General features: G+C 55.1%; 1 protein-coding gene across 4 annotated transcripts in view; it reads right to left on the bottom strand.

Annotated features, from left to right (window-relative positions):
- The window catches only part of RIPOR3 (RIPOR family member 3), a 74,623-nt gene that overhangs the window by 20,042 nt on the left and 36,889 nt on the right, over positions 1–17,692 (bottom strand). For 3 of the 4 annotated variants that reach the window (XM_081257323.1, XM_081257324.1, XM_081257326.1), the window contains exons 2-4: positions 9,894–10,012; positions 3,057–3,203; positions 717–795 (exon numbers count right to left, since the gene is read on the bottom strand). In XM_081257323.1, the coding sequence (XP_081113449.1) occupies positions 717–795; positions 3,057–3,203; positions 9,894–10,012 (345 nt within the window). The remainder of the gene's footprint in view (positions 1–716; positions 796–3,056; positions 3,204–9,893; positions 10,013–17,692) is intronic. The other variant, XM_081257325.1, reaches the window with a different exon arrangement.

The following is a 17,692-nucleotide window of genomic DNA, read 5'->3' as shown; positions in this document are numbered from 1 at the left end:
ACTATGTCCTGGGACATACTGAAAAATGATTTGTTATTTATCTGAAAATCAAATTTAACTGGGCATCCTATTTTTTTGGTTTGTTTTTGGTATTGGTTTTTTGTGGCGTTTGTTTTGTTTTTGTTTCTTCTAAATCTGGCTCTGCTAAGGGGGTGGCAGAAGCCCAGAGCAGGTGAATCCTGGGCTAGACAGGCCCCAGGGCAGCCTCAAAGATGCCACTCGGGTGGCAGCAAAACTGCAGAGCCGCTGGACATTGTGGGAACACGCAGGGTTGATCAAGGACGGGGTCAGGGCCACTGTGACACACCCTGGATTCAATTCCGGATCCAATTTCCTGCCATCATGTAAGCCACCCTGATTGCAGGGGGCCCAGATGGCCAAGACCTACAGAATAGGGCCATCTAACGTAGACACCCCTCTGTACACCCGCCTACCTTACAGTTACTTCTAGAACTAAAGGGAGGTGGCCCAAAGATGTGTGAACTGCTGCACCATGTGAGGACCGGGGGCTGCCGGGAGCTTCCCACCAGTCTGTGAGGTTAAATTCATCCGGGTCCAAGTAAGGTTCATTCATCAAAAATAAAGCCCACTCCTTAGGCCTCTGAGTTCCGAGACTGAGATTCACACCCGTGATGCAGGCAACGGGGTGAAAGAGGGTACGTCTTTGAACCCTGGCCAAGGCTGCTCGCCTGGGAAGGGCCCGGGAGGGGTCTCACCAGCCTGGAGTTCCTGCGGGTGTCCTTGTGGCATCCTGACAGGTAATCCAGCTCGGCCTGCTGGACACACAGATACTCCCTGTGAGGAGAACAAGGAAAAGGAGTTGGAAAAGGAGCAGACAAAGGAAAAAAACAGGCAGATGAGCAGAGTTCCAGGGAGGAGGCAGCAACGGCTACCAGCAGGGGGTGCTCAGCAGGCTCAGGGGTCAGAGGGCAGACTCAGCCCACCCCCCGGAAGCCCAGTCCCAGCTCGCTCAGCCTCCACATCCCACACACCCAGGGCTGTGCGCCCAGTGCTGTACAAAATGGGGAATCCCTTAGGTAATTCCCCAAACAACCCTGCAAACAGGAGCTACTGTTATTATACCCATTTTAGAGATGGGCAAACTGACCCTGAAGCAACTCAGTACAGGGTCACACAGCAGGGAAGAGGCTGAACCCAGGTCTGAAACCAGGCAGTGGCCTCCAGAGTCCAGTATCTTCACCCCAGCCCGTGGGGAGTTTACAGAGAACACACCTCTCTCACAGCCAAAGGCAGGCCGTCCTGCTGTCTGGATGTCCAGGACCAGAAAGGGGCCTGACAAACTCACTCTGGAAAGCACAGAAAAAGCCATGGGCCCGAGGGGACTTTTCATGTTGTGTTTTCCAACAAAAAAGAGACTCAGACATGAAACCTGAGATCTGGACGTGGGGACCAGGTGGGGGTCCCGTCCTGCTCCATTGTAGATTTGCTGGCTTACCCCAGGAAGGTGACTCACCCTCTCTGGGCCCACTTATACTACTACCTTCTGCCAGACCACAGCTTCCTCAGGGGTTGGGCTCCCCAGGAAGGAGATGCCCTTGACCCCAGACAAGTCTCAAATGTGCGGTCCTCACAGGAATCACCAGAAGCTTTCCTGGGAGAGGGGCACCTTGGAGATAGGCCTCCACCCTCTGGGCACATCCCCGGTTCCCACTCAGCCCCAGCGCTGGGCGCACTGTGGGATGACCCCTGCATAGGGAGCCAGGCACTGGCCCGGAGGGAGGTGACATTTACCCTAAGCCCAGGGGACAGCGGGGCAGGCAGCCTGGGCCCTGGAGCCCCACCTCTGCTTCCTGGCTGTGGGGTCCTGGCCAAGATGCTTCCCATCTTTGGGACTCAGTTTCTCGCCTGGAAAAGGAGGCTAAGAGAGTCTCTCATGGCATCAAGGACACGATGTATATGAAGCACCAAACAAGCCATAGAGCTGCTGCTGCTGTTATTATTATTATTATTATTAATTAGTGAGGGATGAAGAGCAGGATCACAAGAGGTGGAGGGCAGGGCAGGGCATCCCAGGAAGAAGGAAAAGCCTTCCGTTGGACAAATGCACGAACACCCCTCCCCCCACCTCAGCTCCCATGCTGACCTGCCCACTGTGCCCCTAATGTGCCAATCATGCTCCTGCCCCAGGGTCTTTGCACAAGTGGCTCCTTTGGCTTGGAATGTTCTCCCATTATCTGCAGGGCTCACCCCTTCAGGTTTTTGCTCATACGTCACCTTCTTAGTGAGCCCTTCCTTGAACACCTTATGTAAAATCAACCGCACACCTTCTACCCTGATTTGTTTTCCTCCATAGGAGCTACCACCCTCTGACATACTCTTTATTCTACTTTTCTATATTGTTTATTGTCTGTGTGTCCCCCACTGGGATGTCAGCTCCACGGGGCAGCGGTCTTTGTGTTTTGTTCATTCCTGTACCCTGCGCCTGGCACTTGATAAGCCCTCAATAAAAATATGGGGAATGACTGAATCTTCCTGTTCCCACTTCTGCTCAGTTAATCAGTCAGCCTCTTCCTCACTTGAATCCAGCCACCCTGACCTCCAGCTGTTGTGCAAGCTCCTACTGCAGGGCCTTTGCCTGTGCTGTTCCCTCTGCCCAGGATGCTTGTCCCCCAGAGGCCAGCATGATGGCTGCTTCTCAGAAACCATCAGGACCTCCTCAGTGAAGCTCTCCAGGCCACCCTGTGTGACAGGCCTTCCACATGCTGTCTCTCCATCACCTCCCTCACGGCCCTCTGGGCTCGTGGAAGTTACGGTATTGATCACATTACTTTTTATTGCCGTCTCCCGCTCCACACCGTGAGCTCCATGAGACCAGGGTCCCCCTGCCATATTCACTGTGTCCCTGGTGCCCAAGGACAGGGCTGAGCACATGGCTGCACCCAGGACATGCTTGTTGACTAAAAGGATAACCAGGAGCTCCCTCTGTGGCCTCTTACAGAAGAGACCCACCCACGTTCCCCAGGAAGAGGCAAAGAGGACCAAGCAGACGAGGACAAAGAAAGCACTTGTTAAAGGCAACGAACAGCCATCCTTACTTGAGGCCTCTCTTCAGTGCTTCAAAGATCTTCTTCACTTGCTGGGGCTTGGGATCCGAGCAGACAGACCCCTTCCGCAGCGTGCCATACATCTTGGAGGATTTCACAGGCATTCGAGACCTCGCTGAGTTCCTGTGGATGGACTTTCTGTGAGAAGGGATGGGTTGGGGGGCGGTCAGAGCAGGGGTCTGGACAAAGCCCTTCTCAGTGGCAGGCACTTTGGGAACAGTGGCCAGAGCCCCAGGGAGTCAGGAGACCTGGCTGAGTCTCACCCCACTGCCACCAAGCTGCGTGGTCTCAGGAAAGTTGCCAAGACTCTCTGGGCCTCAGTTTTCTCATCTGTCAAATGAGGGCTTGGATTTGAGGATTAAAAGAATAATAGGGGCTTCCCTGGTGGAGCAGTGGTTGAGAGTCTGCCTGCCGATGCAGGGGACACGGGTTCGTGCCCCGGTCCAGGAAGATCCCACATGCCGCAGAGTGACTAGGCCCGTGAGCCATGGCCGCTGAGCCTGCGTGTCCGGAGCCCGTTCTCCACAATGGGAGAGGCCACAACAGTGAGAGGCCCGCGTACCGCAAAAAAAAAAATAAATAAATAAAAATTTAAAAAAAGAACAATAACACTAACCTGATATGAGAAATTAACTTACAGTGAGAAATACAATCAAGCAGCCCAAATGCCATGCTGTCTGTTTGTGCTCTTCATCAAGCTCTGTGCAGGCAAAGCAACGTGGGAGGCCAAATCATAGTCCAGTGGTATACCCATGGGTTGGGTACCTGTTGGCTTTGCCTGCCCCACATCCATTCCCCTCCCTCTGTTAATAGCACCTCAATTTCCCTCGGGGGCATCTCCCCAGCCCTGCTCTTTATATGTATAGTTTGGAGGAAGGTAGCCTGACAAATCACCATACACACACACACACACACACACACACGCGTGAGCACACATGCACACACGCACACGCCCATGCATCTATGGACATTCTGAGGCAAACCCATGTCCCAGTACTGGCTTAGTCAACATATTCCACTTCCTTGGAAGAGAACTTCTCCCCCTCCCTTCCTCATCTTCCTCAGATGCACTGAAGAGCCAGCTTCAACCATGTGCCCTGGGGCCCCCCACAGGGATGGCCGAGCAACAAGAGAGAAGGCACGGGCCCTGGACAGCCTGTGGAGCAGGCGGTCCATTGGCTCTACACTGTTGTTGGTCCTCAGACCACAGTAGGAGGACCACTTTCTCAGGGGTTCACCATTTCTGCTTCACTTGGGAGACATCCTCCTGCTGGAAACCCAGCTCCGAGTCTCCCTGGATGCCCTTCACAGTCTGCTGCCCTTTAGGGTCTAAAATCAAGGGCACAGGCTCATTCATTCATTCAAACACTCACGGAGTGGGGCTTTCTCTGAGTCACGCAACGTGATGGGAGCCAAGGGGCCAGTGTCCCACCTTCAAGGGTTCACAGTCTGTGGGGAGGGGTGGGGGGCTTGTGGTCTGGAGAGCTGGGCAGGGGGCAAGTGGACACAGCTCCAGCTCCTTCGCCAGGCCTGGGAGAAGGGCCACTGGGCCATCGCCAAGTCCTGGTCCCCAAGAGGCCTGGCAGGTTGCTGGGCTGTATTTCCAAGCCAACCAGACGCTACACATTCCACGCAGGGTCACAGGGTCCTGTGGTTGACTCAGTAGAGCTGTCCTGTCCACCCCTGCTGTCGGGCATCAAGCCCCAAACCCCGTGGTTCCCCAAAACATGGACGCACAGCCACATTACAGGCCAATGTGCCAGAAATACAGATCTCAGGGCTTGGCCGGGGATGCTGAGAACTGGGTCCCAAGGATGCTGCGTCAAGGAAGGACCTGGAACCCCGCCCTGGAAACCTCAGGGGCCTCACCAAGCTCATATCATCTCATGGGACACAAGCTCCTGGTCAGCCACCCATGTCCAAATTCTAGCCCCAGAGGACACAGGTATTTAATCTACTACAGCCTCAGTTTCCTTATCTGTAAAAGGAGGATAATAAGAGGGCCTGCCCCACGGAGTTGTCATGAGATAGTCATTCATTCAGCAAATATTTACTGAGCTCCTATCATACACCAGGTGCCATTCTAGGAGCCAGGGGTAGAACGGTGGCCGAAACAGACAAAACCCCTGCCCTCGTGAGCTGCCCTGCCAGCTGGGGAGACCGTGGGAAGTGGTAGCAAGCACAGACTCCGGAACCACATGCTGGGGTCTCTCTCCGGCTTCCCCAGGTATAAGCTGTGTGACCTTGGGTAAGTTACTGAACCTCTCTGTGCCTCGGTTTTCTCATCCATAAAATGGGGACCAGAGAAAGGGTTGCTGTGAGAGTTACATGAGTCAATAAATGTAAAGAGATTCAAGCAGTTCCCAGGAAAGAGTAAGTGCTATCTATGTGCTGAAGTTAATAAGGTAATTTTTAAAAGTACGTATCAGTTATATTGTACAGCAACCATACTTCAATTTAAAAAATTATATATCAGAAAACCATAATTCAAAAAGAGACATGTACCAAAATGTTCATTGCAGCTCTATTCACAATAGCCCGGAGCTGGAAACAACCTAAGTGTCCATCATCGGATGAATGGATAAAGAAGATGTGGCACATATATACAATGGAATATTACTCAGCCATAAAAAGAAACGAAACTGAGCTATTTGTAATGAGGTGGATAGACCTAGAGTCTGTCATACAGAGTGAAGTTAGTCAGAAAGAGAAAGACAAATACCGTATGCTAACACATATATACGGAATTTAAAAAAAAAATGTCATGAAGAACCTAGGGGCAAAACGGGAATGAAGACGCAGACCTACTTGAGAATGGACTTGAGGATATGGGGAGGGGGAAGGGTGGGCTGTGACAAGGCGAAAGAGAGGCATGGACATATATACACTACCAAACGTAAGGTAGATAGATAGTGGGAAGCAGCCGCAGAGCACAGGGAGATCAGCTCGGTGCTTTGTGACCGCCTGGAGGGGTGGGATGGGGAGGGTGGGAGGGAGGGAGATGCATGAGGGAAGGGATGTGGGAACAGATGTATATGTATGACTGATTCACTTTGTTATAAAGCAGAAACTAATTAAAAAAATAAATAAATAAACTTAAAAAAAAAAAAAATTATATATCAGATAGTGCCTAGTGCCAAGAATAAAAACAAAGGCAGGATAATGAATGTAAAGGGTGAACAGGGAAGGTTCCTCCAATCGGGCGACGTTTGAGTCTGGGTAATGGGCACGCAGCCCTGGGGGCAAAGCCTATCACATCAGTAGTGCTCACCCCTGCACCTGCTGCTGCTGTTATTCATATATTATATGTCAAGTGACACTTTGCAAAGCCCAGGCAGGGACTGTGCTCCCTCCTCCCCGACCCTCCCGGAGGCCACATCAGCCACCTCTTGGAACACACCCTCCACAAAGTTGCCATCTGCAGGCTGGCAGGGACAGGCAGAGCTGCAGCCTCGAGAAAAGTGGGTTTCAGACAGGCTAGGGTCCCCGGCAGGTGGGCAGGCAGGCAGGTGGGGTGGGCGAGCCGCTTGGAGGTGGGGCTGCAGGAGCCCCGCTCACCTGCCAGCTCCCAGAGTCCCACAGTCCCCGGCAGATGCGTGCCCTCGGCTGGGTCCCACTTCCATCTACCTGGAAACTTCCTCGCCCTCGCTCTGTGGCTGTGCCTGCTAGCACCGGCTCCTGGGGAAGTTCTGAACCCAGTGCTCTTGTCTGAGGTTCAACAGAGCAGGTGTGGTGGCCAGCCGCACCAGGGACGGTGATGTATGTGCAGTCTCCGGATGGCAAAATCAGGTTGCATGTCTGGCCCAGTGCCACAGCTGCCAGGGTAGGGAGCAACCTCCAGAGGTGGATGTCACAGCAGTTCTGGGAGGACTCAGTAAATATTAAACATCCCCCGGCATGCCAGGCGAGCTTCCAGATGGGCACATGTGACCCACTGGCCCCAGCCCTCACGTGAGGCCGCGAGGCCAGCCCTTCTACCTGGTGTCGTTGGGAGACACTATCGGAGGCCCCGGTGCACGGCTGCTGCAGGTGCAGGATCCAGAGGTAGGAGGGGCTGGGGGCGGGGCAATAAATAATAGGACCGACTGGACGCATTTCAGGTGAGGACTCAAAGCTGGGTGTAAGCGCACCTTTCCTCCTGCATCTGGTGGTACTAGACACACAGGGATGATGACAAACACACACACAGCACTCGCAACGGTCAAGCTCTGCTCTGGGTGCTTCATGTGTACTAGCCTGTTTCTCCTGATACAGGTCTCTGAGGTCTAGCCCTCCTCTCTGTCCCCTTTCTCTAGCCTCCTCTCCTTGAAAATCAAGGGCTGCTGCTTAGTTTTCCCAGCCGTCCCAGTGGAGGAATTCCCAGGTGGTGAGGACCTTGCAGGGTCTCCTGGCTCAAGAGGGTCCCTGCCTGGCAGCCTGAAGGAAGGGAGACCTGGCTGAGGAATGGCAGGAAGAGGTTAAGAGCAGCCCGTGCCTGTCAGTCAGGGCAGAATGGGACAGTGTCAGGGCCTGGCCCTCTTCATCTGCCCACCTTATTATATATGGCCTTATGTTATCATATATTATCATATACTTATTATCTGTGGCCTTGTTATAGCAGTCATTCAACCTTAGCGTAAAATTTCCTCACCAGATTACTTCCCCAAGTGAATTCTTTGATAACGCAATAAAGAAAAAAACCAACCCTGTCCAGAGTCAAAGGGGCTTCAGGTGCCAGGGCAGGGATAAGGGTTGGGGACATCTAAGTGGAGCCCGGCTCTGCTGCTCTCCCGTCTAAGGTTATTTTTGCCTGACCTGCCCCCGCTGCTGAGCACCTTGGCAGTGTGGCCGTGTTTCAGCCTGGTTGGATTACCTGGGAAATAAGGCCAGAGGTGAGGCCCGAAACCCAATCCAGACCATCCAGCCCCAGAGCCAAGGGTCCAGACCCCTGGGAGCTGTACAGAGACAGGAAGTTAAAAATAGATGTGCTGCTTCTCTGCCATCATGGGCAGCTTCTTCCTCACCTCTGGACAAGGGGACTACGGAGGGCCAGGCCAGGTGGAGGCCGCTCAGGAATCTCAGAACCCGTCCAAGCCAGGCATCCTCCAGAATTCCCTGCAGGGTTGGCGGGGGGGCAGGACGTGGAGCCCCAGGAGGGGTCCAGGACGCTTACACCACTGTCCCACAGGCCGGCCGCACACCCACTTTCTGTCCCTCAGAGCTCACTCCCACCCCAGGGCCTTTGCACCTCCGCCCCTCCGCCTGGAAGGCTTTCCCACGCCCACACCCTGTCTGCACGGGCTCCTCTGCTCTGTGCCTTCACCTAAATGCCTCACTGGGGGCCTCCTCCAAGCCCCCTGCTGCCCTCCTGCCTCCCTGCTTTAACCCCTTCAGGGCACCTGCCACCAGCTGCATCCATCTTGACTATCACTGGCTTATCGTTTTCCCGTCCTGAAAGGAGGGCGGGGCCTGACCAGAGCCAATACTCCATAAATACTTGTGGAAAGAATGAGGTATTCCTAGGGGGTGCTTCCAGGATTTCAGCCCTGAGATGCCACACCTCCCAGGCACACCTCAGAACTGAGAAGCTGAGCTGCCCTGAGACAAGGCGAGTGAGCTGGGAGGGCCTGACCGCAGGGCCAGCCTCACAGTGATGGGGGGCGGGGTGGGGGAGGGGAAGGTGGGTCTAACGCGCAGCTGGGGAGCCCTAGGGAAAGAGCACAAGGAGGGCCTGCCGGGCTCGGGTGGTCCACACCCCCAACCCCCAGGAAGTGGCTTTGAAGCCAAGGCCTGATGAGATTAAGCAGGACCAGGCCAGGTGAAGAGCAGTGGGGAGGGTTCCAGGGGGAGGGCAGGGCCTGTGCAAAGGCCTGGAGGACAGAGAGGCCAACGGGGCTAAAGCCCAGGGTTCAGGATGAGGCTGGCCAGCCAGACCCTGCCGCGTGGGGACCGGATTGTGCTCTCAGTGGGATGGGGACCTCCGGAGTGTTTCAGGTAGGGGAACGCCAGGGTGAGATTTGGTTCTGCTCTGGCTGAGGGCCCTGCCTGTCCACCACAGCTGTTCAGGCTGGCAGCCGTTTGGGGCCCTCAGGATTCCTGGAGCCAGGGGTCCGGCACGCCTGGGCTGGCAGGGCTGTGGCCCCAGGAGCAGAAACGCACCTTCCTCCCAGGCATTACCTGCAGCTGGAGGAGACACATCGCAGATCAGCCGTGAATTCACGTCTGGAGAGTCAGTACTAACCAGGCCTGTCCCTCCTCCTTGGAAAACTTCCCACAAGCCCAGCTCACCATGTGTCACCTCACTGTACCCTCCTGACAAGCCCATGAGGGAGGGACATTTGTGATCCCCGTTTCGCAGATGAGGAAACCAGACTCAGAGAGGTGAAGTCACTTGCCCCAGGTCACAGGTGGCCCTATTTCCCATTCTATCAAACAAGAAGAACATTCCGTCCTAACCTGGCCCCTAGGAGACTAAGTTCTAACTCTGGATCAGTCTTGCTGTGTGACCTTGGGTGAGCAGCTCTGCCCCTCTGAGCTTCAGTTTTCTGATCTGCCAAGTGGGCCTGATAAGCTCAAGCAGATCAGCTTCCGGGATCAACTGCCAGGAGCATGTAGGGTGATACCTGTTCAGATCTGAAGCAAATTACAGCTTTCTCCCAACACCAAGAGTCTCACTCACATACAAACAGACACAGACACAGACATACACAGACACACACTACCCTGCGCTGCAGGCCTGGCACGAGAGTGAGCCTCAGGGTCACTGGCATGGGAGGAGGATGCCCCCGCCGGCCCCCCGATCCCTGGCCCTCAAACCAGCCTCCCACACACAGCCCGGGCAGAACTTACGCGATCCTCCGGCTCTGGGCACTGCTGAAGCCGGCAAAGGAGGCGCTCCGGCCCATGACCCCCACAGCCCCTGTGTCCCCAGAGGACAGGAACCGCACCCTCACCGACATGGCTGTCACCTGCAGGGAGAGGGCAGGACAGTCAGCCTCGCACTGGCACCCGGTGAGTGCTGACCGCAGGCTGGCTACCCTCCACCATGGCCCCCAAGGGCCCTACAGCAGCCCCAGAGAGGGGGCGGCTGGTGCTGCCCCCAGCTCACAGATGAGAAAACTGAGGCTCAGTGAGGTCAGGGAGCTTGGGGGGGGTGGCAGGAGCAAGATTCGAACCCAGGTCTCTGCACCCCGTGCTTGGGTCCTTGATGCCTGTACGATGCTGAGTCCTCGTGCAGGGGGCACCCAGCAACTCGTGAGCCAGCTCTTCTCACATCCCCTCAGCTACTCCTCTCTGCCAGTAACCCTGACCCCCCTCCACAAACCCCCACTGAGCACCTCCTGTGTGCCAGACGCTGAGCAAGGCAGGCAAAGCCCTCGCCCTCCAGGGCTCCCAGTCCAGCAGGAGGCTGATGGGCCACCATTATAGGAGGGAGTCCATAGCGAAATGATGGGGGTGCCAGACCCACCCATGGAGGAGGCGACCGAGAGCTGAGAAGGAAAGGCCGAGGAGGGAAGAAGGGGAAGGGGAGGGGAGGGAAAGGTGTCCGAAGCAGAGGGAACAGCATGAGCAAAGGCCTGGAGGCGCAGAGGACAAGGCGTAATCCAAAATGGAAGGAAGTTCAGTGGTTGGGGTGTGGCTCCAGGTGAGGTTGGAGAGGCCAGCAGAGCACAGGTCAGGGGGGCCTCGGTGGCCCCAGCGAGGACTTTGGCCTTGCAATTGGCTAAGGGTAACTGGGAGCCATGGGAGGTTTTGAGCAGGGGGTGAGTCAGCCCAGTTCACATGAGGCCAGGCTGCTGGCATCAGAGGCTTACAGAAACCACAGATCCATTGCCCCATCTCTGACCCAGGTTGCAGGGAGGCCAGCCTAGAACTCTGGCTGTCTTTACGTTTTTCCAAACCATCTCGAGATTGGAAAAATGCCACCACATCCTTTGGGAACATTGCCCAGTGTCTTCCAACACAATAGGAAAGTTCTCCCCCATATCTAACCTAAATCTCTGCTGCTACAGTTTTATACCTCACTCCTCAGCCAGGGTGGCGTCAGTGCAAGGATTCCAGGGACCCCACTGCCCTGAGAAAGCTCCGCTCCGCCAACTCCCTCCTATTCCCGCTCGGTAGGGCCCCTGCTTCTCACATCCCCTCCACCCAGCGGCTGAGCCCAGACTCCACACCTTTGCCCACCCTGGGGCCTCTGCCTGGAATAACGTTCCCTTTGCAGCCACGTCTATCCAGTGTCTAGTCCTGCATTTTGTTTGTAATCAGCTCCCACCACAAGCCCCAGAGCCCTCACTCTGAACCCCCTGGCAGATCTGCGTGACCCCCACAAGCTTCCTCCTCCTCCGATACCTCCCATAGCCCAGAGCCCCACATGTGCTGTGCGTAGGTGAGCTCTGGAAGCAACAAAGCCAGACCTGGGCTCAAACCCCAGCTGCAGCTGTGCCGCTCACCGGCTCTGGGCCTCGGTGATCACATCTGTAAAATGGAAATTCAGAAAAGGACCAAGGACACAATGTGCTGACAGAACATAATGTGAAATAGACACCAGAAAGAGCTGGTTGTCTGTGTGCCATCGGCTGCCAAGACCCCAGCCTGGAGACCCCAGCTGCTGAGGCAGATGAGCCGAGGAGCGACCTCTGGCCCCGAAGGAGGAAGCGGCGAGTGTCTGCTGAGCACCCGCTGAGTGGATCCCCAGTGCCAGGGACTGTCCCATGCAATAGATCCGTGAACAGCAGCCCGGTGTACGGATGGAGAAATAGATGCAGTCTGGCCGTGGAGGCATCATTTACTGAGTGCTCATAATTAGGCCAGCGTCCACTACGTGCCTTATGTAAATTATCTTAGTAGATCCATACAACCCCCTGAGGTGTAGGAGCTGTTGCGAACCTAATTCAATAGATGAGGAAACTGAGGCTCAGAGAGGTCACAAGACGAGCTCAGGGACCCAGCTGGGGAGCGGCAGAGCCAGGCTGAGAACCCCAGTGTGACTGATGCCGAGCCAGCACTTCTCAGGTACGTGGGCAGGCATCCCGCACTCTGCGGGTTCGCCCCCAGCCCCACGGGAGGACCCTCACGTCCCCACAGTCCCTACCTGGGCTGAGCTGCTGCCAGCTTGGACCAGCTCACAAGAGTCGACGGTTAAATTTTCAGGAATGTTGGTAGCTTGAAATCAGCCATGACAGAATTAAGTACAGCGTGGAAATGGGCAAGTGCTACAAATTAGGTTTTGAGGTGGGTTTTTTTGTTTGTTTTTCTGCCTGTTGTTAAACTTTTATCAGCATACCACTGCCCCCACCCCTATCAGCACAGGCTCTGGGTGGCACTGGAACCTTCTCAAACTGCTAAACACGCCCTCCCTCCATCCTAGCCAAGATGAGCAAGGGCAGGAGGAGGGAGCAGGCAGGGAGATCCCCAAGGTCAGCGGGGGGGACGTGGACTCTGGAGCCAGCCCCGGGGGGGTTGGGGACCAGAACGCCCTCCCTCCACCTTCTCCCTCCACATCCCCGCCACCCTCCCTCCCAGGCCTTCTGGGTCGTCCTTCCAGCCTCCCCCAGGTCCTCCACTTCAAGATAAGGGAGAAAGACAATCGCTAAACAGTTCCTCTGCATGCTGTTTGCTAGAACAAACCCAACCATCTGCCTGCCCAGCATTAGGAAAGGAGGACCAGGGAGGAGAACTAAGGTTCGGTGCAGAGACCCATGCAACGTGCCAGCACCTGGCTGCAGATTGATTATCGCGACAGGGCCATGAGGTTCAATGACCCGACTTTTCATATGAGGAAAGAGCCTCTAAGAGGTGAGGAGGCTGGCTCAGGGAGCCACGTTTTCCAGTGTGAGGCCTGGCTGTCACGTGGCGATTGGCCTCCTGGCTAGACCCTCCCCGCTCCTCTTCCAGCCCAGATGTCACCTCCCCCAGGAAGCCTTCCTGGACCTCCCCCCAGTCCCTGCCTCACTTTACTTACAGTGGACGGTGAATGGTGACTTGTCTGCCTCCCCCACTAGACAGAGAGTTCCCTGCAGGTGGGGCCGGGGGTGTTCTCCAGGGCCTGAAAGAGTCACAGCGCATCTTTATGGGACCAGAGGACAAAGATGGAAAGGCTGGGGCTGCTTCCCCCACTTCAGCAGGCTGTGCAGCCCAAGGCGCAGTCAGTGGAAGAACAGGATAAAGATAAGAACTCCCACTATGTGCTGGACTCCAAGGCATGGGTGGACAAATGACTTCGGTAAAGGGCCAGATAGTGCATTTTTTTGGCTTTGCAGGCCTTATGGTCTGTGTCACAGCTACTCAACTCTACCATTTTAGAGCAGAAGCAGCCACAGATAATGTGCAAATGAATGAGCCTGGATATGTTCCACTAAAACATTATTTACAGGAGCAGCAGCTATTGATGGATGACCCCTGGGTGGCCAGCACTCTGCCTGCTACCTGCTCTAAAGGTTTAAAATCTCATTTAGGGGCTTCCCTGGTGGCACAGTGGTTGAGAGTCCGCCTGCTGATGCAGGGGACACGGGTTCGTGCCCCAGTACGGGAAGATCCCACATGCCACGGATCGGCTGGGCCCGTGAGCCATGGCCACTGAGCCTGAGCGTCCAGAGCCTGTGCTCCGCAACGGGAGAGGCCACAACAGTGAGAGGCCCACGTACCACAAAAAAAAAAAGAAAAAAAAAATCTCATTTAATACTCCCAACACTATATGAGGCAAATATTATTATCCTTCTCATTTTGCAGATAAAGAAACCAAGTCTCAGAGAGGAGGGGAAACAACTCAACCAAGGTCACACAGGTCGGAACTACCAGAGCTGCGATTTGAACCTGGGCATGATGGGCTCCAAAGCCCAGCTACTTCATGCTAGGCTGCACCTGCTTCCGCAGGGGCTGTGCTGAGGACACCACCCCCCCTCTGCTGCCATGAGCCTGAGCAGGAGGGAGGGGGTCCCAGAATGGAAGCAGGTTCATGACCCAGACCTGCCAAGCTAGAAATGTAGCACTGGAGGTGGCTGAGAAACATCAAGCCCCATCCCCTGCAGGCTCCAGGGTGTGGGAGCCCAGGTCCCTTTGGACCAGCGTCAGATCCCAGCAGCGCCTCTCCTGGCCGATCCCTGGGGGGGGCTGATCCTTTGTAGTTGACCCGTGTGATCTCACCCCGCGGGCTGCAAAACAATCCCCTCTCTGGTGGACTGGGCATGAGATGGCCGGGCTGAGACCCCTGGAATCCCAGGAGCCTTCAGTGGGCTCCTGACAAGTCCCAACGGATGTTTGTCCCCTTTAACCAAGGGTCATACTCTTAATGTTTAGTTGTTGACACAACAGCGGCACTGACCACTCAGAACAGAGGCTGGACACCTTGGAGACCCCACTCCTCTCCCAAGACCATACTCCCTCCCCCTCCCCCTGCCGGCATTACCCTTTAGCTGCTGGACTGTAGGCAGGTCAGGCAGCCCTGGGCAGCCGGCACTCTGCAGGGCATGAGAGGCAGGCCAGGGACCTCACTGGGCCCCTGGGCAGAAGAGAGAGGCACAGAAATCATGCGGGTCCCAAACCTTCAGTGGCAGACAGGACTGCCTCTTCCCCACGTGTCCCTCGCTGCCTCTCTCCGGCTTGGCACCCGGGCAGCACCTGATGCTTGGATCCAGCTGGAGCGCAGGGCACGCGGGCCAGCTGAAGGGGCTCCTTACCCAGCAGCTGCTCCCCAGACACTGAAGGGACCGTCCTGGACCTCTTCCCCCAAGGTGCAGCCAGAGGGAGCCGGAGCCTGTTCTGCTAAATCTGTCCTGCTCGGTGCTGCCCAAAGCTGCCCACCGGCCACAGGGAACCTGCAATTTCACCTCATTTGGAAGTGATGCTTCTAAATTTAATGGCGTGGGCTCTCAGGGCTGGGCAGCGTTTATGCCTGAGTCCCTCACTTAGGGCTCTTTTATATCTGTTCAAATGCCAGCCAGGGATTAGTTTGCTTATAGGAGTTTCCAAAATAGCCCTTTGGTTTAGCACGAAAGGAAATGGCAGAATAGCCCAGGATGAGGAATGTGAGTTTATACATAAGAGGGAAGGGCCTCCTGAGAAGGCGTCTCTGGGAACCAGACTGTCTGCGCCAGATGGAGTCCAACGCCCTCATCTTACTGATGGCCAGACCCAGCCCAGAGGGGTCCGACGACCTGCCCAGGTCACCCAGAGGTGAATGGAAGAGTCAGAAGAATCCAAACTCCCTGTCCCTGCCAAAACCCAGTCCCCTGCTCCTCCGCTGGAACCCACTTAAAATCCCGTAGCTGACCCACACAGGATGGACCCACGCAGGATGGATGCCTTCCATCGGCTTCCACGCCTGCTGGCTTGGGCTCCCCTCTCCCTGTTGAGCACCTCCTGAGCCAGGTTGTATGGGGCCGGGAGGACGTGCCCAGGGAAACAGGAGAATGCGGTTCCAGCCGCATGTGACCTAGAACAAGTTCCCTCCCCTCTGAACCTCTGTCTCCCAGTCTGTAAAATGGGAGGATTGGGCTAGAACTCAGGCTTCCCTCAAGCACAGCACACTCTGGGCCAAGTGAGGGATGCCCAATGGACTCCAGGCGTCACTCGGTGGGAGAGTTTTCTTAGTCTTCAGTCTTTTAGTCTTTAGTCCTCTTTTCATCCTGGCTCCCCGGCTCTCTGTCACTTGTCACCTTTCCTGTTCAACAGAGCACAGAGCTGTCCCAGGCACAGAGCCAGGGGTGGGCAGAGGAGGAGCTTTAATGTAGACAGGTTGTTTTGTTTTGTTGAATTTCATTTAAGGTAACCTTCCATTTAGAGCAAGCTGTCTTCTGTATGATTTAAAGTGTTTTTTTAAAGAGCATGTTTAAATGAAGACAGTACGGATTTGAAGGACACTTCGTTTAAATAGAGCAAGTAGGCACCCACCTGCCTGGCAGCCCACATTCCTGAGTCCTGCCACCAGCTCTCAGGGGCCACCGTGGAAGTGGCAGCTGGAGCCAGTGGCACCTGGAGACCCCAGGTGTGTCTCTGCAGATGGCCAGCTGGCCTCAAGGAGACAGATGGGCTGATGGCTCTGGCTTCTGGTATAAGAGAAGAGCAAGCAGCTCCTTGGGGAGCCCCAACTGTGCCCCCAGAGTCCACTGTCCCGCAGCTGCAGGGCAAATGGAAACTTCCTGACAGCCAGATTCAAGACCAGACACAGAGTCAGGATCGACTTCACAGCACACCTGTGCCCATTTCACAGATGGGAACACTGGGGGGGGGGGGGTGCAGCCACAAATGGCCAAGTGCAAGGGACAGGTTAGATAACCCATACAGAAGAAATTTGTGCGGCCATTAGGAATATGATTTTGAGGAATAGTGACATAGGAAAATGTTTGAGGTAAGATGTAAGTAAACAAGAGCAAGATGTAAACTGTGTACAGCATGTTTTATTTTCGAAACAGTACCTTACGAATGTGCTACAATGGACATGTATTCCCTCAAATTAAGAAAAAAACATTAATTTGAAGAAAATCGAGAGACTGACTAAGCTGTCCTCAGTCGCACAGTAATCAAGCTGCCAAGCTGACTGCGTGTCCTCCAACCTAGAGAACGTTGCTTCTCAGGATGAACCTGGGATCAAAGGAGAAACTTGCCTCTTTAAAAAAAAGAAAAAAAATTTTTTAAAGGTCCACAGATATCGTCTACACTCCCAGCTAACTCCACTGAGTTTTATGAGGCAAAAATGACTCATGAATTTCTGTGAAATATCCAGAGGGTGTTCTAATTTAAATGACCCCTGATCACCACCGACACACTCCCATTGGCGGGTCAACCAGGGGTCACCTGGAAGAAACAGCAACTCTTGGGGGAAGGAGCCTCTTGAGGCGGCCAAGGGGGTAGGAGTGTGTGTGGGTGTGGGGAGGGGAGACAGGAAGCTGGAGCTGCCCAGAGATGGGGGGAGGTGATGAAGCTGAGCCTCTGGAAGCACCACTCTCACCCTGGTCTGCTTAGGACCAGCAATAAAAATGGGGTCAGGCAGGAGGGACCGGGCATCTCCCCACAGCACCCCTCTGAGGTGGGCACTGTTACCACCCCCATTTTACAGACCGGGAAACTGAGGCTGGTAGAACTGAAATGGCCTGAACTAACACGTGACAGCACTAGGTCTTCAATAACTCACCTTAAAATGCTTATGTGCGGGCAGCGTGGCCCAAGTGTGCATAGACCTAGCCCACGTCCTAGGGGTGAGTAGGTGTTGCGTGGAGGGCGCTAACGTGGGTCCCCCACTCCAGAAGCAGCTATGGGAGGGTCTGTACCTCAACACTGCTAACATTTGGGGTCATTCTTCACTGTGGAGGTTTTCCTGCATATTTAGCAGCATCCCTCCCACCCCTTGATGCCAGGAGCTCTCCACCCTCCAGTTGTGACAAGACTGTCTACAGACACTGCACTGTCCCCGGGGGTGGGGGCGGAGTGCAGAATGGTGACCGACGGGTTCAAGGTTAAAGGCAGCTTGTCAGATCTGCACAAGAGGGCTGGTGAATTAGCGTGCTGGGTGTCAGGAACGATTTCTCACGGGTGAAAGGAGTCGTGTTGTAGATACTCTATTCCGTTGGCTACGAATGTCGTTCAGGCTCCGTCTCCTGACATGAATAGGGTGTGGGAACCTGGGGGCCCCGGCAGCCCAACATACTCAGAAG

The sequence above is a fragment of the Mesoplodon bidens genome, assembly GCF_964165515.1.
Source record: "Mesoplodon bidens genome assembly, chromosome: 15".
Taxonomy (NCBI): Eukaryota; Metazoa; Chordata; class Mammalia; order Artiodactyla; family Ziphiidae; genus Mesoplodon; species Mesoplodon bidens.
This window is presented reverse-complemented; position numbering and strand designations above follow the sequence as displayed.